At 40.2% G+C, this 24514-nt stretch overlaps 1 protein-coding gene across 1 annotated transcript in view; it reads right to left on the reverse strand.

Annotated features, from left to right (window-relative positions):
- Positions 1–4937: 4937 nt before the first annotated feature.
- The window catches only part of LOC136491713 (polyadenylate-binding protein 2-like), a 30509-nt gene continuing 10932 nt past the window's right edge, over positions 4938–24514 (reverse strand). The window contains exons 2-5 of the mRNA XM_066487969.1: positions 8061–8211; positions 6103–6221; positions 5506–5938; positions 4938–5273 (exon numbers count right to left, since the gene is read on the reverse strand). Coding sequence (XP_066344066.1) covers positions 5579–5938; positions 6103–6221; positions 8061–8211 — 630 coding nt within the window. The 3' untranslated portion in view covers positions 4938–5273; positions 5506–5578. The remainder of the gene's footprint in view (positions 5274–5505; positions 5939–6102; positions 6222–8060; positions 8212–24514) is intronic.

The raw sequence follows: 24514 nt of genomic DNA on the forward strand, positions 1-24514 counted from the left end.
GCTACATTTTCCCTGTGCCAAGCTTCATTTCTTCCCTCCACCGTATGAACTAACATACTTTCGCAGTTCCTATGCGCGGTGGTGAGCTGCCTCAATTGACCCTGTAATTCACCTATTTGTATAACATCCAAAGCCCTATCTCTAGTAGATGGTGCTAACTCTGTGGAAATCCTCTGTATCTCTGCCTGTGGATTAGGCCTAGAACTGCTACTGCTAGCACCATTATTTCTAGGGGCAAGTTGGTGACGAGGAACTCCTTTGGGTCTGGTGGACTTACGGGGCGTCATCTTGGCACGAGCCATACTGTAGGTAGCCAATTTAATCCAAGTAAGATCATTGATCAAAATCCAAAAAGTAGCTAAGATGATTTATATTCCTCAAACCAGACTCACTACTTAACTCTAGACTAAGAGGTGAAGGAAGTAACAAGTGAATTATTCCTGATGCATGAATCGTTCTTACGAACAAAAACATCAAAAATTTATAATGCACATAAACAACATTTATTTTTATATAGGGCATAGTATAATTACTACTCCACCACACAAAAACCTTTTTACTCAAATAGGGAATGGTGAGAAAGAAATAAGATAAGTCAGAAGCAATTTGGACCAAATTAACAAGTTAAATTTAGTCATCCAAATCATTTTGAAGTTTTTGTAAAACAATACAACAAAACCTTGTAACGATTGCTCTGATACCATTCTGTGGCAGAACCTCCTAAGTTATAGGGCCCACATGCACCTGTCACTGTCCGACGACCTTTGACATTTATGCATATGTTTCCAATAACTTAAAAAGACTGTCGGGTGTCCTCAGGGAACCCCGAATCATCCACGATTTCCGAGCAGGATCACGTTACAGAGTCATTGCAGTATTACAACATTTATTCAAATATCAAAACTAGAGTAACAATAGCGGAAGTCTTATGATAACATAGTTTACAAACCAGTTATTTCAAACCTTACAAACTAAGTTCTTTAATTATTACAAACCATAGTAGTAGTGGAGTGGCATAATTAATACACACATAACACCCAAAATAAACATCCTGCCTAAGGATCACACATTACTTCTCATCATCAGAATGAACGATAGTCATGCAGCACGATCCAAAACAGATCTGCTCATGAGGCTCACCTGCAACAAGGGGTCAATGAACCCTGAGTACGAAAGTACTCAACAAGACTTATCCAAAATATTAACTGATAAACTCAGTAATGCAGGCTTAGGGATTCAAGGTATAGCTTTAACAATGATCAAAGTTCTTTTGCGTAAAAGCTCTTTTAACAACATTCTTTATATAGAAAACTTCTCAAGAATTATATACAAAGCTGACACGATCTGCACTGAGATCATGAAACTTCATATTCAGCACCTTCACAAGCCTTATTCAAGTTCTGGTTATTAATTCTACGATGATGAACAGTGAGTTGAGTCTCCATAACCGAGGAGCAACGACGATTCGAACCGATTAAGCCCAGCTGGGGATTCCAGACCACACGACATATGTAGGTCCCCGACTCACATATATCAACCTACCCTTGGATCCCCTAAAACAAGAACGGGTCCGCGCCACCCGAGAGTACAGCACACCTCAAATCCGGCCATATTCCAGCCACGAGGGTACACGCTATTCCTGCTATCTCTCCACTCCCAGTGCGCGAGTAGCCATTCTCTTAATAGAATTTCCAAGTTCAGGCTTACCGGAGTATGTGGTTAGTACTACAAATTCTCACCTCATGCAATTCAACAACGGACGTGCCTTAATCAACACAGGTGGAAAGAACCCGCTCACAAGACCTCCATGTCTTGTGGCTCACACACACCGAGTCCGCTCGGTCTAGATTTATTACTCCACATTCTCATATCACATGCTAACATAATTAACCAATGTTCCATTTAAAACTAGCAGATGGCAGGTAGTCACCCGACTTTCATCGTTCTACGCATAGCTAAGCAAAACTAGGCATATACGAGTTTAAAATAGGTAATATGGTAAATATGGAATAACAAGGGTGGTAATGCACCAATTAGGCTTTTACTTAACTCCTAATCACTTAATGCAGTAACAGAAAGCAAAAGAGAAATTAATTTATAAAATACAAGGTAGGGTTGTATGCATCCGGGGCTTGCCTTCGTTGACGGAAAAGTCCGATTCCTGCGACGTTTCACAAGTATTCGATCCGACCTCAACAGACGGATAAACTTCTTCCATGACTTGATTAACTACCACGTGTTCACCTTCGTTCACTACACGTAATAGCAATGCCATGTTTAACATGATGCGGAATACGAAATATGATGCTCGATGATGGATGCAAGGTTAATAATTTGAATACAACTTTCCTTCGCGGTACAGTTGCAAGTCAAACAAACTATATCTTTTTCGTAACACATACATCAACTGCCAAGGATCATTAACAACAAACGACCCGAGGTCATCACTCAATCCAAAAGTCCAAACAAAAACCTAAATCATTAAAGGTTACTATTTGTTTTTATGAATTAATTATTTAATTCAAAATTATGAAATAAATCAACTTATTCTATTTGAGCTCAAAATTTTAGTACATGTTCATTACATGTTAACTAAGTGGCAAAACAAATTTCATAATTTTTGGATAAATAAATAAGCTTAGAAAAATCATGGAAATCCATTTATGAATAAATTGAGCAATTTTTATCACATTTAAAAATTACTTAAAAACATTATTTCATATTTTTCTTAAATACTATACCTCACAAAGAAGTCACTCAAAAATTTTCATAATTTTTGGAGCTCCAAATAAATCTACACAAAAATAACAAAAACAGACACTATTCATTCAAATCTGAAAATAGAAAAATTCATTTTGAACGTTGAGTCACTGACATGGTGACCCCACCTGTCATCTTCTACCTCCCGCGTGTTGACTACGACAACGACGGCGCTGACCGGCGCAAACTCACCGACGACGAGTCCAAAGGCGACGGTCAAGGCACCAAAATGACCACATCATCCCGGTGCATCGACTGAAGGCGCTAGCTAGACGAATTACTACGAGTTATGAGCTTGGCGTCGGCCATGGCGGATGCGGTGGCTCGGCGACGTTACGCTGGCGAAACGAAGCCAAAAACGGGGAAACAGAGGGCATGGGAAGATCCAGTAGCTCACCATGAACATGTTCAAGCAAGAATTAAGGCCGGAGAAGCAACGGTGAAGTGGGGCGGCGTTCACAGCGATCACGGCGGTGCGAGCAATAACGACGGCGGTGTTCCAGTGGCTGTGGTGGACAAAACGAGCAATCAACAAGATATTAAGCACCACGGCATCACGGAGAAGCTGAAACAATGCTTCCCGAGATCAGAAGCTCACCGTAGAGTACTGGCCACGACGGCGCTCGCTCGACGGGGACTCTGCCGACCGCGAGGAAGAAGAGCGTGGTCAGCGAGTTCTCGGCGAAATCAGCCGACCACAGTTGGCTGGGTGGATGCGCAAGAGAAAGACGGAACTGGAACGGCCTTTACCAAGACGACCGCGGCGCTAGGGAGACGGTGCGGGCTCGCCGGAGCTATGGCGGTGGTGTCGGGAAAACAGAGCAAGAGAACGGGGCCAACGGCGACGGCCTGGGCTAAATAGAGCAGCTCAGAAGCGCAAGGAAGCTGCGCTGTGGCCTTCACCGCGCCAGCGCGACGCCAAAGACGGCCACGACCGCGCCTGGAAGCAAACCGAAGGTCGCCGCCGGTGTAGCTTTGAGCGGTGAACACTGTTCATCAAAATTACAAGTTTGCCATTCGCCAAAATTCACAAATTACTCCCAAATTTTCATAACAACTCAAAAATCTCCAAACATAAAAGTTGTTCAAAATCAAAAGTTCTACAACTTTGCTTTTATAACCATCTCCTAATTCAGTCTAGATTTTGAAATGAACTTTTGAATTTGAATAGGGAAATTTACCGAATTACGCCTTTTTGATTTACTCAAAAATTTTCTAAACAACTTGAAAAACTCCAAAAACAAACTTTGTATAACTTGCCAAGCTCTACACTTTTGCTTTTGGGCCCAACCCCAAAATATGCTTAGATTTTGAAATGGATTTTCAGGGTAGGGTTTAAATGTTGAAAAGCGGGGTTTTCTGGAAAAAATTCCAAATCCAAACAAACATTGAACTTAAGTCAAACAATACATTGCAACACATACCACATAAATATAAACTTGTTTTAGTAAATGCACATCAAAGTTTTCACCAAATGCCAAATGCTTTGCAATGCATATGATGACATGTCAGATTTTAATATTTAAACACCCACTACTAGGGATGTGTACATCAATGATGCTCTTCTTTCGTCACTAAAGACTCCAAAATCGTCACATATATTATTTTATGACGAATTTGTGACAATATGGTATTCGTCATTGAATGCGCGTCATATTTTACCTACCGTGACGAAATGTCTATTTTCGTCATAGATGTGCATTTGTTCTATGATGAAATGGCCGTCGTCATAGAAGTGTATTCTTTCTATGACGATCTATTTTCGTCATTGATATAGCCCCTTTTTCGTCATGACTTGCCGTCTATTAGGCGGCCAGACGACGTCTGCCACGCTGGCAGCTGACGTGTCTTGTCCACGTGGCGCGTCCACATTGTAGGTGATGTGTCCGACCACGTGGCAGCTGACGTGGCCAGTGATGTGGATGGTCCACGTGTCCACTTTTTATTGGGCCACAAGGCTTGCTGTGATAGGTTCTCATTTTCGTCACTGAAGTAAATAGAAATTCATCACAGAATCAATTACCAAATCGTCACAGAAAGGTCAGATAATTCATCACAAGTGCACATGCTGATTTCATTACAGAATGCAAATAATACTGGAATGTCCAAAAGCTTCCATAAATTAACAGATCCAGTATTCCAATGACCAACAACTTAATCAATAATTCTAAACTCGGTTCACATAACTCACTAGACATCACATTTGAACTACTAGTTTCATCTCAGTTCACATTAACATCACAGGAAATAATAAAAAGTTGCCAACCACCAGCAACATAAGTTACTACATAAACAAAATCACCAGCAGACCCCTTGTTTAATGAACCAGCAGCTACGAGCAGCGCTCATGTCGAAGAAGCATTGTTGATGGCCAAGATACGCTTGAGCAGCGCATTGTTCTCCTCCATTGCCTTATTGTTTATCTCTGTCAGCTTCTTGTACTCCTCCATCTCCTTTTGTGTCATCGCCAGCTTTTCCTCAGCTTCTTCACTTCTGTGCTGCATTGACATAAACTGATGCCAAATAGGTATGCAATCATGAGTCATTTATTTGTTGTTAGGTAACTGAATACAAGTAGAAGTCAACAACATAGGATTATTATTTAGCAAGTATGTCTAGCTATATTGGATTATGCAAGAAACAAGATGCATCTAAAAGCAAGGGCATATATTAAAGAATAGATTAAAAACATTCAAATGCAATGCAAATATTCCCCATCTAGTACTTTCAAGATAGAAGAAACACCTTAGTTGCCAGGGGTTGTGGCTGCTCATCAGATTCAGTGTCATCATCATCACTATCTCCTTGATCATCATCTTCAAGGAGATGCTCCACCTGCTCCGATGATGGTCCCATATTTTCCAAACATCTTCAACTCATCATCAGTAACAGTATCTGACAGATTCTTCACATATACATTACTGAATTTGAAATTGCTCGAAACATTTTCCCTGTCCTGCTTGCGAACAAAAGGTCCGACATACACTTTCTTGTCATTGATAAGCATCCCATTGAGTTTATCAATAGCAGACTGAGCAAATTCATCCCTCTCAAACTGAACGAAACCATAGCCCCTTGACTCTCCTGAGGGGTCTGTTGCAATTTTACATGAAAGGATATTCCCAAATGCACGGAACGTGTCATATAAATCTTTGTTGTCTATTGACTTATCAAGATTCTGCCAAATTAGAATAGAGGGGGTCAGGTATCACAACTGGAATAGTCAATGTGGCTTATAAAGATTTAGAACACCACTAATGGAACCTTCTAGTCCCAACTTGGCGTAGTCTACAGATGACCTAGCAAGGAGTTCAGCAAACAGGATAAAAACAAGGAACACACCTTAATAAATATATTTCCTGCACCACTTTTGCGCGAACTGGGGTCACGGTTAGAATACATGATCCTGATAGGCTTTCCATTGATAGGATTGAAGTTAAGCAGTTCAAGTGCCCGTGCAGCTGCAATAAATCTCTGATCAATACAAGGCCATAAAGAATAAAGAGAGGGAGGGGCTCCAAAGTGAAATGTAGTATGCAGAAGAGTTGGTCAGAAAGCAAGTGGCCACAATTGAGGACCAAAGGGCAACTATAATATTTCCCGTACGGTTTTTACAGACCTCTTCAGCATAACATAAATAGCATGGATAGAGCACAATAATAAGATTTTAAAAATATATCTTCTGGTAACTAAACAGATGTTCTTTGGCGTCCATAACATAATCTGAGGTTGCAACAAATCAGCCAACATTATATATACACATATATCGAACATCACAAGGCAACATCTCCCATGATCGAACAGCACATTAAGCCACATGAATTCAATAGAATGAAACAAATCCCACTAACTTCACATGGACAGCACAAGAAACACTTGCACAGGACAAAAACACAACTCCTCTAAAGTATTGGCACCTATTCAAGTTATCCCACAGGATCTATCCAGCAAGGTAATTCTCAATTTTTGGGGGCACCCAGCAGGCCAACCTCCTTAATTTATGGGGGCACCGAAGCAGGCTAAGAGCATCTCCAAGAGTTTTCTAAACTTTCCACCTAAAAACACTATATTTTTTAACTCCTAAAAAGATATTAAGAGAAAAAAAGAAGCTCATCTCCAATAGTACCCAATATTCCACTCCTAAAAAAATTAAAATTTGGTCCACTTGAGTTTTTTCTTTTTCGGCAATTTTTTCCGTGCGAGAGTCTTCGAGGCCGCCGCCGCTCCTCCTTCATGCCCTAGCGCCGTGCAGTTCCAACCGGCCGTGGCCACCACCTCCCAGCCACAGACTGGCGGCACCTCCCAGCAGGCCGACCATACCTCCCGACCTTGAGCCACAGGCCGCGGCCACCAGTCAGGGAACTAGCCATCAGCGGAGCAGCAGTATTTGCCGGCCAGTAGCAGTTCAGTACCATCAGCAACCATCAGCAGAGGACAGTACCATGAAGCGGCCATCAGCAGAGCTGATGCAGGCAAGCAGTAGCACAGTACCATGCAGCAGGCAAGTAGTCCAATGCAAAAAAAAAAAGTTGCTGGCTGCCGGCCACCAAGACAAGCTAGCAGCAGAGGAAGATGGCACGTAGATGGTGTAGTTCTTCATCCGCTGGAAGATGGCGCGGCTCGTCAGCACGGCGCTGATGATGACGCTCAGGCCGGGCTCTGTGAGCACGATGTCCGACGCGCCCCGCGCCGCGTCCGTCTCGCGTCCGCCACCCCGATCCCGATGCCCGCCTTCTTCAGCGCGGGCGCCCGCAGATGTGCTTCCGTTCCTGCAGCAGCCGAACGATCTCATACTTGTGCTCCGGGAACATGCCCGCGAACCCGTCCGCCTTCTCGATCAGCTCGTCCACGGCGGCGGCAGCGTGGATAAGACCAACGAACGGCAAAATACCAGAACGGCGCAGTAGATCGATGGAGTTTTTACCTCTTCCTTGGTCGGCGGCGGCGAAGATCCTCTGCCCTCGATGAAGAACAATGGCACGACGACAGAATCGCGGCAAAGGAAGGGCGCGGGAAGGAAGAAAACGTCGCGACCTTTGCGCCACGGAGGATACGCGTGAGTCTGCCGTGCGTAAAGTTACGTGGACGAGAGGGGTTTTTTCCAACTTCTAAAATATTAGGAGATTGTATTAGGAGTTGTTGGAGGAAGCTTTTTTCACATCTTTCTAAAAACCAAGGATTAGGGAGAGGTTCAGGGAACTCTTGGAGATACTCTAACCTCCTTATTTTGAGATAAGTTTAATATTAACCGTATGAAGCCACTAACCGATAGATCGAGAATACTGCAGAGGAGTTCTCACCGTTGCCAGGATTGTTGTAGTTGACGTAGGCGTACCCGAGTGACTTGCGGGAGTTTATGTCTCTGCAGACGTGCACGGAGACCACGCCGCCGACCTGGCTGAAGACGTCGAAGAGCTGCGCGTCCTGCACGCTCTCGTGCAGGTCACCCACCTAGAGCGAAGTTGCCGGGAACGCGGCCGCCGCAGCTGAGGCAGCCGGTGAGCCGCCGGACTCGGACGTGGATCTAGCCGCCGCCTGCCCTTGCGCCGCCATCTCCGATCAAGCGGTGATTTTTGGGATTTTTCTGGGTTTTTGCTGATTTTTTTGGGGTAGTTTTTGATTTAGGGTTTGATAAGGGTTGGGGGCTCTCCCAGGGCAGGGCTCCCAATGGCGGCATCGTGAGGAGAGAGAAAGAGCACGGTTGGCGGCGCGGAGGGGGAGGCGCGCTATTTGTACCGCCTGGGGCAAAACCTTCATCTTCTGAGGCCATTGGATCGGATACGGACGCTAGTGGACGGAGGCGATCGGGACGCGTGGGAAAGCCTACGTGTTCGAGCTGAACGGGGGCTCCACGTGCTTGCTACGAAGGTGCTAGCAATATACTCTATATTTTATTTATCAGAAATGCTATATAACATACATATTTTTTAGCACAATTTTTTTTCACGGACAAAGTATGTAGCTGACATTCCATAAATGTGTATATGGTCATTTACATCATCCTGAGGCCATAAACTTTGATTAAGACATTTGCTGCACGGACAAAGTATGTCTGATCTGAGAGAGAGAGAGAGGAGGCGACGCGTGTTCTTGGCAGCGCGCTTGTCGAGCACGAGGGCCAAGCGGAGAAGGCGGCGGCGGCGAGAGAGATGGGGAAGACGAGGAGATAGACGGAGGAGACGAGAGAGTGACCGGGGATGAGAGAGTGATTGGGGGGAGGGGGTGGGATGCTCGCGGCACCACGAACTTGAGTCCTTGGTAAGCTACGTTGTATATTTTTAACTCAAAGGGTCCGGAAAATCTCTAACAATGAAGCTAAAAGGAGTTCTTTTGTTTCTTCATGTGGCATCCCCCTTAAAATCAAAACTACTAAAATAATTTTGAGACACCAAATGATCTCAAATGAAAATTTGATAAACATCAAAGTTGTAGAGGCCACAAAGATCTACAACTTTTATTTTGGTCATCTTGTCATTTGACAAAATTTGAACCTTTCAAATTTGAAATTTTAAAAAATGACAAGTTCGAACCAAAATTTGAGACCCAAAATGATTTCAACATAAAAAGTGATGAATACCAAAGTTGTTCAACTCATTAATATCTACAACTTTTATTTTAGTCATCTTGTCATTTGACAAAATTTGAACCTTTCAAATTTAAAATTTTAAAAAACGACAAGTTCGAACCAAAATTTGAGACCCAAATTGATTTCAACATAAAAAGCGATGAATACCAAAGTTGTTCAACTCATGAATATCTACAACTTTTATTTTGCCTTATTTCTTCATTTGACAAATTCTTAGCACACATTTTTCACTAATCTTACACATGTCTCATATAGTTTATAAAACCTTACGAGATATGTGTCACATTTGTGAACAATGTCGTTACCATTTTGTCATATGAAGAAATGACCAATACAAAAGTTGTAGATCTTGATGAGTTATTCAACTTTGGTATTTATCACTTTTTCAGCTGAAATCATTTGGGGAACCAAAATATTGTCTGAAGTTGCATTTTTTTGAAATTCAAAATTTAAATTGCTCAAACTTTTCATATGTATATATTGACAAAACCAACAAAATAAATTGATAGATAATGATTTTAGAAAATTTTAGGAAAAAAATCATCAGATTTGGAGTTAGTATGAGTAAGAAAAACTAGTTACAAAGTTGACCCACGGATTAAAAAAAATCACACTTCACTAAGATCATGTAAGGATCATCTAGAACTGTGTGATTTCTCTTTTTAATCTATGGGTAAACTTTGTAACAAGTTGTTCTCTCTCATACTAACTCCAAATGTGATGGTTTTTTTTCTAAAAATTTCTAAAATCATGCTCCAGCATTTAAGTTTGATCAAACTTGGATCTGACAATGTTTTACACATTTTAAAATTTGAAATTTGACAAGTTTAAACCAAATTTTCAAACCCTAAATGATTTTATATGCAAAAGTTATGAATACAAAAGTTGTTCAACTCATCAAGATCTACAACTTTTATTATGGTTATCTTGTCATTTGACAAAATTTGCTCCTTTCAAATTTGAAATTTTAAAAAATGACAAGTTCGAACCAAAATTTGAGTGCCAAAATGATTTCACCATAAAAAGTGATGAATACCAAAGTTGTTCAACTCATTAATATCTACAATATTTATTTTAGTCATCTTGTCATTTGACAAAATTTGAACCTTTCAAATTGGAATTTTTGAAAAAAAACAAGTTCGAACCAAAATTTGAGACCCAAAATGATTTCAACATAAAAAATGATGAATACAAAAGTTGTTCAACTCATGAATATCTACAACTTTTATTTTGGTCATTTCTTCATTTGACAAATTCTTAACACACATTGTTCACTAATCTTACACATGTCTCATATAGTTTATAAATCCTTACGAGAGATGTGTCACATTTGTGAACAATGTCGTTACCACTTTGTCATATGAAGAAATGACCAATACAAAAGTTGTAGATCTTGATGAGTTATTCAACTTTGGTATTTATCACTTTTTCAGCTAAAATCATTTGGGGAACCAAAATCTTGTCTGAAGTTGCATTTTTTTAAAATTCAAAATTTAAATTGCTCAAACTTTTCATATGTATATATTGACAAAACCAACAAAATAAATTGATAGAGAATGATTTTAGAAAATTTTAGGAAAAAAATCATCAACTATCATGTTATACGTTTACAAATAGAAAAACATGCATGCCTTTATCACAAAACGGCGAGTGCTCCAGCGGTAACGCACCAACATGTCTAGCAGTAGGTCGTGGGTTCGAATCTCCCTGCGTGCGCTATTTTTTGGCAAAAAAAAGGGAGGCGGAAGGATGCAGGTCCACCTAGACCGTGTGGGCCACGCTGCCCCACTTGTTCGCCGCCACGTCCTCGGGCTGAGACCCGCTGGTGGGACCGCATCGCCACATCTTCGTGGTTGGGACCCAATGGTGGGACCACATGGCCACGTCCTCGAGGTGGGACCTGCTGGTGGGACCACGGCGCCACGTCCTCGAGGTGGTACACAAGCCAAACGATCTATGATGATTTAGTTTTGTTGTTTTATGACGATTCTTTTGTTTTCGTCATTATTCTTCGTGCCAAAGCTCCGTCACTTGTTACTTATGACGAAGTTAGAAATTTCGTCATAGAAGGCGCTTGTTCTGTGACGAAATTTGTAAGTGTCACAACTAAATCGTCATTGATGAACACATTTCTAGTAGTGACCCGAGGTGTTACAATGCCTACCAAGTAGCTAGAAGGAACGATTAGTAACGTGCTTGTATTTTGTGTTTGGATGGTTTGTCCTTATGTTATGGTTGAGTTGGATCTTTGTTATGAGTGCAATGAATTTGTGGGTTATGCTCACAATTTCATTAAAGGTTTAAAGTATAAGGGATAAGGAAATAAATAGTATGGGTTCTCTTTCACTTGTTTCCTGCTTTCTGTTTTCAGGAGCAATCTGTCTTCTATGGCCTATGTCTCCAACCTTTGGGCAACCAAAAATTCTGAGAAAAATCTGGGTGAAAGCATACTTCAAGATCTTTCTTTTCCCGCAAGAGTCACCTTGATAGCATTTCTGGATTGGGAGATATGAAAATCACAAGACGATACATCTACGCTGTCAAGAATCTGGAACAGTTCCTGTTGAGCAAAGATTTCGACCAAGTTAATTGCAGAATCTGAAGGAGGGGTCTAAAAGAAAGTTGTGAGTAATTTGATAATCTTTCCAACGGTTTAAGGCACAACTTTATTGGATAAACATAACTCAAGATATGGAAGTTTTCTGTGCTGCTGTTATCTATCTACGGGAAGGATCAATTTTTCTTATTCTTATCTATATTCACAAGCTCTCTGGGATGTCAAAGGATGGTAATACACCATGAAGAAAGTTTCATGTTGGATGTTGGTGCCCCTATCTCAACTCTTCTTAAGGGGGGTAGCCAAGCTAAGAGTGTTGCGAGTTGGTGATCTACAAGGAGTTTGGATCCACGTCAAGATTGACCTTCGAGCTAGCTATGGTTGGGAGTTTGATCTTCATGTACCTAGGATATAGACGTATACAAAAGAGTTGCAAGAATGCTCAAGACTAAGATTAACTCTTCAAAACAATTAGATTGGTTTTGGTTTCTATTTAAAGCTCTTTCCTTGAAATGAAATCTTCAAAAGATGTTGGAAAATGAATTAACAACCTTTTGATTCAAGAACTTTTAAAAAAAACTTCTTCAAAAGTTGATTTGAACTAAGTTCAAAAAGGGTTTAAGTTTGTTTTCTCATTTTCAAGTGTTGGTATTCGAAACTTAATTTCAAAAGTATTTCACCAAAGAATAAAAGTTGATTTGAATTTTGAAAGACTCTTTTGCTCATTCAAAAGAAAACAATTTGATTTGAGCTGCTTCACTCAAGGCTTTAGTTTAAAAATAGATATTCATAAAAAGTTTGAAGTATCCTATTCCTAAAACTTCAAAAAGTTGAAAGTGAAATCAGATTTGAAAACCCACTTTGCTTTGAACTAAATTTCAAAAAGAGTAAAATGTATTCGGTTACTCTTCAAAGTGTTATTCTAAAAAACACTTTTCAACCATTTTATTCTAAAACACTTTGAAAATGACTCTAAAGTGTTTTTAAAATGGGTTGTTTGGAAAAGACCGTTAAAAAAACAATTTGAGTTATCTTAGTTCAAATTTTATTTGAAAGGTGTTCAAAATGCTTTGAAAATATTTTACAAAAGTTTAAAAAATTTGGTTCAAAAGTTTGCAACAATTTGCATTTGGAAACTAAGCACTTTTGACTTTGAATTAGAATTATGTTTGATTTCTAAACAAAATTTGAAAAGAAAAGGTTTGAGTTGACTTCGAAAGTGTATTTCTAAAAGAGGTCTTCCAAAATGGTTCAAAAGGGTTGAAAATTATTTGATTTGATTCCCCAAAAGTCTTATTCCAAAAAGAACTTGAACATGTGTATTAAGTCTTTTGTTTGACTTCAAAAGAAAATGAGAATTGAAAACTTACTCTCTTCATTTCTAAAGTAGTTTTGAAATTGATTTGGTTTGATTTCAGAAATCCCAAAAGAGTTCATTTAAAATGATTTGAAAATAAAGTTTGAATGTTTCATTTGTTTTCTAAAATCTTGAAAATCCATTGTTTGAAACATATTTCAAAAGAACCTAAGTTGATTTGTCTACTCTTTATCTGAGATTTGATTATAAAGTCGATTTTTCAAAAGAGTTTGAAAAACAAAGCTTAGTATGTTTACCTGAGTTTCCAATGATTTGAAAATGGTTGGGTATATTTCAAAACCTTAAAACATTTATTCAAAAGAGTTTCAAAACATGGTTGAAATATTTTCTTGATTTCTAAACATAAAACATATTTTGAAAGCTCTTTCAAAAGGAGTTGAAAAAGAAAATTTGTTCGGTTTTGATTTAGAGACTTTCTTTTGAAAAGTAAAACATTTCAAAATGCATAAAAAAGAACCATAGAATTCAAAGTTCTGATTCAAGCTAAGCAAGATCTTTTGGAAGCTTAACATATGGATAATAAGATTCATTGGAACGAATTAAGAGAAGCAACAAGATCGGACTTAGAATAAGATGGAACAAGAATCTGCAAGAGTAGCCACGTGATGAATTATCATACAACACAAGGTGAGTATCAAGATGGTGTTGCTCAACGAAGTGAAGAAGATCCCAAGTTGAAGTATCCCTCTCTTCTTTGCTCTTCTTCTTCGAATCTCAGGGACGAGATTCATCTTAAGGGGGGTAGAATTGTAACACCCTAAAATTAGCTACTTTCTAAAAGGAGAAATGATTTCTGTTAATTGTTTTGTGCTCTTAAAAACATAGGTAAAATAAGATTTAAAATCCAACATAAGGGTAGTAACATGTTTGCGCATACATGCCATTGCATTGATACTTTTGTGATGAGTGGTTTGAAAAATAAATTCAAATCTCAATCTTTAAAATATTGCTTTCAATTAGTTTTTTTTTAAAAAGAATATGAAAACTTGCAAAAACAAAAGTTAGATAAGATGCCTTGTTTTTAAAATCCAAAGGCTTGGAAAAGGTTTTAAGACACGTTAGAACGATGTCTCTCTTTCCGGGGATCTTTCCGACCTTTGTCGGGATTAAATTCCTATTTCTTGAAGCTTTGTCTTTTTCCTCGATCAATCTAAAAGTATTTTTTAGGAGCTAAAACCACTTTGGTTGTGTTCCTTATCCTTCCATCTATCCCTACGAATTTTTCTGGAATTTTTTGGAGCTCAGAGATATTTTTCGAAGCCTAAATAGTAATTTCCCATTTTCTATAATTACTTTAATTCCGAAAATTAATAATGGCTAAAATATCTTCACTTTCCAAAATCGACAAACCCTGCATATATATATATATGCTGGTGTAGCCCTCGACTCGAGGATTCTAGAAGTACAGTCCATTTTTCGAGCCATCACTCGTAGCCCCGCAGATCGGATGCCGAAGTTCTCCACAGCTAGGTTTCTGGTGAACTCTTCGGCGAGCTTTTTTGGCGAAACCATCGCGTTTCGGCGTCGACTACCACCACCAAGAGGTAGCTCTCATTGTTCTCTTCACTGTAGTGGCCTTATGTTCTTGAATCCATCACCATTTGATTGTTTCCCTTTCGTTTTCGTTTTTCTGGTCGTTTTTCCGGCGAGCTTGTCCATGGCCGGTTCTCTGTTCTTCGTCTCCGGCCATCCCACAGAGTCCTCCGGCGCCCGAACCCGCCATCACCATCGACCCACGTGCCCCTGTGGCCGCGTTGCATCCCCGGCCCCGTGGCCTTCCACGCCCTGCATAGTAGCGCACCGCCGCCGGCCTATGTGAGCCTGCGCTGGCCGCTGTGACCCCATGGGCAGGCACAGCACGCTGCCGCCAAGGGCCCCAGCACCACCGAGGCTGAACCCCCTACCCCGCATCGGTTCCCTTCCGCTAGCAGCAGCAGGAAATCCCACGGTGGCCAGAACCATGTATGTACTGCATGTGAATGAACCAAGGTAGAAGATGGACTATTTACGAGTTTGCCATTAGTCGTTAAATAATCGTAGTTTATTCATTTTTCTGCTAGGGTGTTGCAAAAGACTATATTTGAGACATTTCAAAAGTAAGGGTAAGAGTGTATCTTTCCTTTTTCTGCTAGGGTGTGCACCGTGCTGCGATGCCCACGTGTGCCATTCCTTTGTAGCTACAACTTGTTAGTGCAACTAGCTAAGGGTTTCATAGTGAAACCTTGCCACACTTCCTGGGAAGAGGTGTAGTGGGCTTTGCAAACCCCAGCATTGGGAATCACGGCTCGGTGGGTAAAGATGTACAATTTCTATAGAAATATTTAACCTGTTATAACAGCCATGCTCATGGATACGAGCAGTCTAGATCCTTCCAGATTAGTAGTTACTGTGGATGGTGGATGGTTGGGAATTGAGATAAACTTGACTATACTTTAATATCATTTGGGAATTGGGATTGTTCACTAAAGTAGTGATACAGGATGCTAAAACTTGATCAACTAAAATTGCGAACCGCAGTCAAACAGTGTCAAGCCTTTTGAGCCTCATAGATCCCTTTGATATACTTGCTAAGCATGGTGAGCTTACACTTGCTTTACATCCAATGAAAATCCCAGATGGTTACCAGATTGCTGGTTTGGATGAGTTAGGCTTGTGGTCAACCAGTCAGTCGTCCCTGTGGATTTGGAGTCTTCACCAGAAGATCGAAGTCAACTTTTCGCTATCTGTACTTTGAGGTTATATCCTTTATACTTATACATTATGTATTTAAGCATTGTCCATTGATATTACCATTATTTGTGGCTATATGTGAGATTTGACTTCCTGGGCTCAAATATAGTTTGTATCTGGTTTTGTCTTTAAAACCGGGTGCTACAATATTAGATCTCATCTATCACTATGACTAGTGGGGCATGAGGCAGAATCATGCAGGCCGTAGAAACAACAATAGATTCGACAACCCTAACTTATTACTAATATTAGTGGGGCATGAGGTGGAATTATGTAGGCTGTAATACAATAATAAGATCATGGGGCTAACACATCTTTCAACCTATCTTTACTTCAACGGTCTCGTGATGTGAACTGCATATGTGAAAGCACTCGATATCGGCTAAAAGTGCCGATTTAGGCATAACGCACAGTTAAGGTCATGCCCTATTAGGAACAGATCTACCAAATAACAATCCCCACTCCACGGTGCTAATAGTGGGGTGTGAGGCAGAATCACACAGGCCATGATAACGGGCCATGGAACGGTTTTCGTTAGCCAATAGATCTATTCAAGACTAGACATGCCTTAACCGCACACTTTGCACGATCAAGATTGACATAAAATAGCCGATAAAATATAACTCATCATTTAAGATGCAGATTAGATCAGTTTAGATTAACAAACGATGGGTTAAACAAGATATAAGGCTGATCTAGATCAATCCCATTCGGGCAAAGTGATATTGCTGTAATTAAATAAATAATAAAAGCAATAAGCAATATCAGTAACTTAATGAATCTATCCGAAAGACGCCACCCTTAGATAGAGCCGATAACTTGACCTTAATCTAGTTTGAGCAGTGGAGGTCAACCGGATCGATGCAGCCATACTTGAACTAAACAAGAGTCGATAACTAGCTTATACCAGAGTTGCACTGGCGGTCGACCGGATCAATGCAGCCGTACAAATAGAAGTATAAGCCATGACGCTACTTATAGACAAGCCAGAGGTCGGTTAGACCGATGCAGCCCTACTCACTGAAGAACTTGCCGAGGTCTACTCTACTCCTACTCCTAAGGGGTGGCCAGAGCCAAAAAAAGTAAGTAACTTGTATTGGATTGATTGTGTCCTTACAATAGCTAGGGTCTGATATTTATACCCGAAGCCTAAACATGAATCCTACTCGAGCATGACTCATTATAATCTTTGGCATACAAGAAAACATTCCTAATTTAAGATAACTTGTTCCCTAATCTTTCCCTTTTTGTATGGTCCAATATGAAATTTCCTAACACCAATCGTAGCTCATCATCGCTATCTGCTGACATCATCCAAAGAGATCCGATTCTAGAGTCATATCTGAATCAGCTGATATCGATCCTTATGCAATCGATTCCTTGATCGACACAATTTTGGAAGCTTTGAGTTGCTATGTTTTTCTCTACAAATTTTGGTGTAAACAGCACAACATGTGGAGACAAACACATATACAAAAGAAGTATAGAGCTGGTAGTAATAATAAGATTTCATTGATAAGGCACTTTATTACACAATCCAACCTAAACACAAACTTTCATCTAGCTGGCTCAAACTTCAACCATCCTAACAACTGAGCTAAGCAAACAACCTAAACATTAACCTAATTGTGCCCTATTGATCCACAACCTAACTCATAACTCTCATACTTCTCTTTGTTGACAACAAAGTGACTTAAGATAGTAAGCTTATATTCTAGGTTCTTGTAATAAATGTGCTCCTGATCTACCCTAGACTGTAGAGCATGGGTATAGTCGGTGAGGGTTTTGATCTTGTCATGCAGCATAGCAACAGTCAGCTATTGGCGCTTCTCATCATTCTCTAGGATAGAGGATGGTGCCCTCTTCTTTTTCTCCTTCAGCGGCACGACCTTGATTTGCTCAGGAGCAGCACGAACACTATTAGTGCTCAAGTGAGGCATGACCTACTTGTAATTGGCGCATGTGATGTCTCCGAACTTGTTGGTCTTCACCCCGGTCAGCGTCTCATTCACCCTTGGAGGAAGGAGGTTGATCTCCTTTGGGACCTTGATCTTCGGTGCCTCCGGCTAGCATGGCTTGTCTCGAAGAAGTAGATGCGGCAGTGGTGGAGCAATCACTGGATGATGAATGGCTTGGGTGAAGTAGGATTGGTTGGAGGGAATAGGAGCTACTTCTCACGGTAGGATGATGCTTAGCGGTATGGATTCTTCAACTCTGTAGGGGATGATCTCTCTACCAGCCATTGGAACTTGGGAGGTGATGAGCTTTGGTGCTGCTAGAGATGGAAGGCTTTGATGGAATGGCTATGGAGGCATGCAGGGGCTCGTTTATATAGGGGGGAAACTTGCAATAGGGGTCAACATCTTATCTATTAGGGTTTCGTAATGAAGGAAAAACAAATGTGGTGCAAAACTATGGGATAGCAGAGGGGAAGGTTCTAGAAAACATGAGAGAATTGATCAGAGGTGAGAGGGCTGATAGGTGGACCGGTCGGCCTAAAGGTGAGGTCGGCCAGCCCCACATGTCATCTTCGTGGTGGGGGTTTTTCTCTCGATGGTTTCTAATGCCTAACTAATTTAGAAAAGGATATTCTTGCATTATGAAACATAAAGAGGAGGGCAGTGGTGTAAATCTATGGAAAAATAATAAAATCTACCTCATCCAAATCCTCAGGTGGTTTTTTAGGTTCTAGAAAGATCTTGAGATGATGACCATTTACCTTGAATAATGTACCTTTATCATTTTGAAGTGTTATCGCCCCATATGATGAGGTGCTTATAACCTTGAATGGTCCTTCCCATTTGCTCTAAAGTTTTTTGTGCCTGAACAAATTTACCCTAAAATTAAAAGGTAATACCTTATCTCATGGGGCGAACTCCTTCTTGATCCTCCTATCATGCCATCTCTTTGTTCTCTCCTCATACATTTTGGCGTTGCGATATGCTTTTTCACGCCATTCATCAAGCTCAGAGAGTTGCATCTTCCTCTTGGTTCCTGCAGATTCAAAGTCCATTTTCCATCATTTGATGGCCTAGTGAGCCTTGAATTCTAGCTCAACAGGTAGATGACAGGTCTTCCTATAGATGAGTTGGTACGGTGACATCCCAAGTGGTGTTTTATAGGCTATTCTACTAGCCTATAGTACATCAGGTAGTCTTTCCTTCCATGTAGTCCCCATCACGTTGACCGTCTTCTGCAGAATATTCTTGATTTGTTTGTTCAATGTTTCTACTTGGCCACTTGTCTAAGGGTGATATGGAGTAGCGACGTTGTGATAGATCCCATGTCTTAACAAGTAATTGTGAAAGTTCATGTCAATGAAGTGAGTGACTCCACTAATCACCATCCTTGGAACTTTGAATCGTGGAAATATTATCTCTTCAAACATCTTCTTGGAGTTCTTTGCATCAGTAGCTCTGCATGGCATGGCTTCAACCCACTTGGAGACATAGTCAACTGCCACCAAGATATATTCATAGTTCTTTGACTTTGAAAATGGTCCCATGTAATCGATACCCCAGACATTGAAAAGCTCAATCTAGATGTTGTTGGTGAGTGGCATGGCATCTCTTGAATTGATATTCCCATGCCTCTGACATGCTCCATACCTCCAGATGAAGTCCCTCATATCTTCATACATGGTTGGCCAGAAGAATCCACTTTTCTAGATCTTGGAATGAGTGCAGAATGCACCATAATGTCCTCCATATGGTGATGAGTGGCATCATTCTATGATCTTAATGCCTTCTTTTACTGGTACACATCTCCTGAGTAGGCCATCAGAGCAACCTCTAAAGAGGTATGGCTCATCCTATATGTGCAGACGACTTTCATAAATGAGTTTGCTTTTGTTCTCCCCTGGTGGTACATAGCCTGCAACCATAAAATAAACAATATTCACGTACCAGGGGTCGGATTTTGTGATCTTGAAGAGCATGTCGTCCCATAGCGAATCGTTGATATGCAATTCCTGTGGATTTTCAAACTGCATTCTAGACAAATGATTGGCAACAAAATTTTCTACTCCCTTTTTTATGTTTTATTTCTAAGTCAAATTCTTAGAGTAGCATAATCCATCTTATACATCATGGTTTAGCATCTTTATTAGTGAGCAGGTATTTGAAAAGGAGCATGATGAGTATAAACAATCACCTTAGCTCCTACTAAGTAAGATCTAAACTTATCAATAGCAAAAACTATAGCCAGGAGTTCTTTTTTCAGTTGTTGCATAATTGAGTTGAGGTCCTATCAAAGTTTTGCTAGCATAAGCAATTGCATGAAGCTTATTATCTTTTGTTTAACCCAAAACTACCCCCACAGCATAATCACTTACATCACACATAATTTCAAAAGGTAGTGACCAATCAGGCGATTGAATGATTGGTGTAGAGATAAGTGCTTTCTTCAGAATTTTGAAAGATTTCAAGCATGCATCATCAAATTCAAAGCGAACATCCTTAGCCAAAAGATTCATAAGTGGTCTAGCAATATGTGAAAAATATTTTATGAAGCGGCAGTAAAACCCTGCATGACCAAGAAAATTGTGGATCCCTCTTATATTTATGGGGGGATGTAATTGTTCAATCACTTCAATTTTGGCTCTATCTACCTCAATCCCTCATTTGGACACCAAGTGTACAAGCACTATGCCTTCTCTAACCATGAAATGACATTTTTCCCAATTAAGGACTAAGTGATTCCCTTCACATCTTTGCAAAACCTTGTCTAAATTTTCAATATAATCATCAAAAGTTTTTCCATAAATAGAAAAGTCATCCATGAAAACTGTAACAGAACCATCAAATTTATAAGAGCACAAGTATAATAGCAACCACCGAGGTAGTCAAACCATCACACTTGAGCCCATATAAATTCGGTAGTTCGTCGAGTATCACGAAGGTCACATGTTATGATAAGTTCACAAATAGTTTGTCATACATTGGAGTTCCAACCTAGTTATTTCAACATCAGTTTAACAGTAGCGGAAGCAACCTAGTTCTGAACGACATCAACAGTAGTTGAGATACATAGCTAGTTTTCACAGTCATCTCCAACAAAAGCACAAGGGTGAGATGATATATAGAATGACCATGCCCATGGTCCTATTCCTCATCCACTACAAGAGCAAAGCAGTGCTTACAGTAGCCATGGTACATCATGTTATCTGCAACAATAGGGAAATAAACCCTAAGTACAAGAAGGTACTCAACTAGACTTACCCATCATACACCAAAAATAAGAAACACTAAGGATCATGCAAGGCTTATAAGTGGAGGTGGTTGACATCCTTTGCCTATAAGCCAATATTTATCTACTATGTTTTAACTTTTGAATAACAAGTTTATTATTCCTATTCCATTCTATATTAGCATCTATCCTATGCCAAACATGTTGTGTACCATTAAATCATCACAATAGTAACCATATCAAGTTGAACATTTCCATAATCCACATAACCAACACTTTCATCAATTACTACGATGAAGGGGGCTCATGTCAAGTTCTCACTATCCGAGAGAGATGGTGATTTGAATTGATTCCTACCTAGCTAGGGAATTATTCCTAACACACACCCATACTCCCCCCGTCGGGGTCACATCAGGTCACCATTAGTAAAACTCAGGTCCAAATCATGGGTAAGACCAATGTCGTACCCTCAAAGATACTACCAATCTGCCAGGAAGCTCGGGACTCAAACCCGCGCTTAGAATCATGCCATTGGATCTCTACACATCCTTACTGCCTATAGGGTGCACACGTTAACTGCTCATGTCCCCAGCCTAAGTTGAGCTACTCCGCTTTGTGGTCGGAATGACTTATCCGGCCAACTATGTGAGAGGCATGCGTTCAACATGACAAGAGGGCCTCCAACGGTCGGTCCTTAAACGACATAGGTGGAATCACTATAAGTCATCGCACCTAACATATAAGATTCCATCCGATCTCCACTTGTTCAACATCACCAGGTTATGTTCCATGATAGCACAATATAGCCAACCGTGACCAAGTCACCACCTATAGCTCGCAGGTGATAGGAAATCACCCGACTTCTATCGGTCTAAGCATGGCTAAGCATAAAGGTCGATCCTAGACCTACATAGGATTTAAGATAGATATTTCTAGACAAGTAAAGTATATGCATCAAGTGGTTCCAATCAACTCCTAGTACTTAATGCATTAACATAAAAAGAACTCAAGTTGGTATTAGAACACATAGGATGTTAGAATGCTCCGGGCCTTGCCTTTCACAAACGTGGCCGGCTGGTGGTTAGGGCACTCTTGGAGATGATCAACTTTAGGCTCACCTTCACCTAGAGCTTCTTGGTGCTGAGCTTCCTAGTCTCCTCTTATGGATAGGCTTTGAGTTCCACCAACGTGATTCCTTCTATTGCACCTATTGCATGCAGATGCATATAGTAAGTATCATGGATGCATAAGAAGGATTGTGAATGATATGACAAGAGAACATGCATGATTCTATGTTGATGATTATATCAAGTTACTTAGATGATAACCAAGTTGAATTCTTATTTACTGAGTAGGTGCATATCTCTTCTCTAGAATTTTCAAGAATCCACACTAAGTCCATTTCTCGACCACAACATAGCGGCTACAAGTTTAGATCATAACTGGAGTTTTACTCAACCAAATGTTGTCATCTTGGTCTTTCTGGAAGGCTCATAAAATTTCCTACAACTTTCATTTAGTCATGACAAGATGATTTAATAACTATCTAGGTTAAACAATTCAATTATCCTGATCTATCTAGAAGACAAGCAAATCTAACAGCAGACTTCTAACAGCTATAACTCCCAAACCATTTAGTCTATTATAATGAAAATTTGACACAAGTAAGATAAGTAAGTTATCTACAACTTTGTTAACAACAAGTTTCACAGGAAATATAATTATCATCATGAATTTATCAATATAACAGAAACTACTCCTACAGCCATCTAGCGGAATTATAAAGCAATAATTAAGTAGCTACTTATAACAAATCAACTTCAAGCACAAGTTCCACTATCAGCAGATCATATGCATCACAAGGACCACAGAAAACATTATCTTTATGCCAAACTAATGTATTTAGATACCTTTATTAATTTCTTTATATAATAAGGTGATTTATGAGATAAATATTTCTATTGTTCTATAAATTCTAAGAAAATTACAGTAGCATACATATGACCCCAAAAGTCTACTATGAAAATTTCGTGCCAATTTGATAAGTATATCCCTCTATACAAAAATGACAAGTTGCTTAGGTTTATTTTAGCAAAAATAGTTTAGCATATTGAAATGTGTCAAGCAATAGATTTCATATTTTTCTTAGCATCCTTTGAACCCATTAACATTGTACAAAAATTTTCATGGCAAAATGTTACTTATTTTTATCCTTATGAATTTCCTCAGAAAACACCATTTATTAAAAGACAAATAGAAAGACCCAACTACAATCAAGTTTACTACAAGTTTAGTATTTTTCCTAGCTAGGGCATGTCAATACAAACTCAACAAAATTGTAATCACAATTTTTGCACAAACTAAGCTAAAGTTATGCATTTTTCAAGATAGAAACCATTTAAAAAGCATTTATTTAGCTCCATTTTATTCTCCTAGAAAAATACTAGAAACAGTGCATTTTGTATTTTTATCAAATACTTCACTTCATGATAAATCCAACAAAATTTGGTTTACCCTTTTTGGACATTCCTAGCTCTAGATTTGAATTTTTGAAACATACATTGAAATTTGTGAAAACAAATAAGAAAATCAATCACTACACATACTGATAGCTGGGGCCCGCTGGTCAATAGAACCCACGTGTCAGCGATACCAGAGTAGATGAGGTACTTTGGCTAGCATTATCTCGCTGGTGGCAAGATCACCGGCAACGACGGTGACTCCAACGTGTTCCCCGTGATCCCCTGCACCTAGTGGTACCCCTCGTTGGATCGGTGGTGCACTAGAGCACCCTCACCGACGGTGATGGCAGCACAATGGAGCTACGTAATGGTACGCCAGCCATCTTCAACATGGCATGTGCTGGTGAGGATGGCTACTCCATCCTAGTGACCTAGCACAACACTACGATGAGGATTAGGCCATGGTGACGCAATGGAAAAGCTTGGTTGCGTGCATGGCCATGCGGCGGTGCATAGTGTGCTATGGTGGGGCTCTCCATTCTGGCTAGCTAGTGGTGAGAGGGGAGTCACTGTCTAGCCCACTAGATTTAGGTCACAAGGCCATGTAGAGATGACTAAGAGCAGGGACTAGAGTGACCCCGATACGGCTGATCGCGGCAAGCTCAAGCGCACGGCCATGGCGGCCATGGTGGGAGCGGTGGTGTGTTCCTGTGCGACCGCACAGTAGCACTAACCTAGTTCCTACCTAAGCATATGGACCACAAAGCGGCTACAAACTGAAGAAGAGGAGGATAGGAGGTGCGGTGGAATGGCGTGGCTACGGTGAGTCAAGTGTGCGACAGTGCTTCGGTGAT

This window comes from Miscanthus floridulus, chromosome 11 (genome assembly GCF_019320115.1).
Source record: "Miscanthus floridulus cultivar M001 chromosome 11, ASM1932011v1, whole genome shotgun sequence".
In the NCBI taxonomy this organism is placed as follows: domain Eukaryota; kingdom Viridiplantae; phylum Streptophyta; class Magnoliopsida; order Poales; family Poaceae; genus Miscanthus; species Miscanthus floridulus.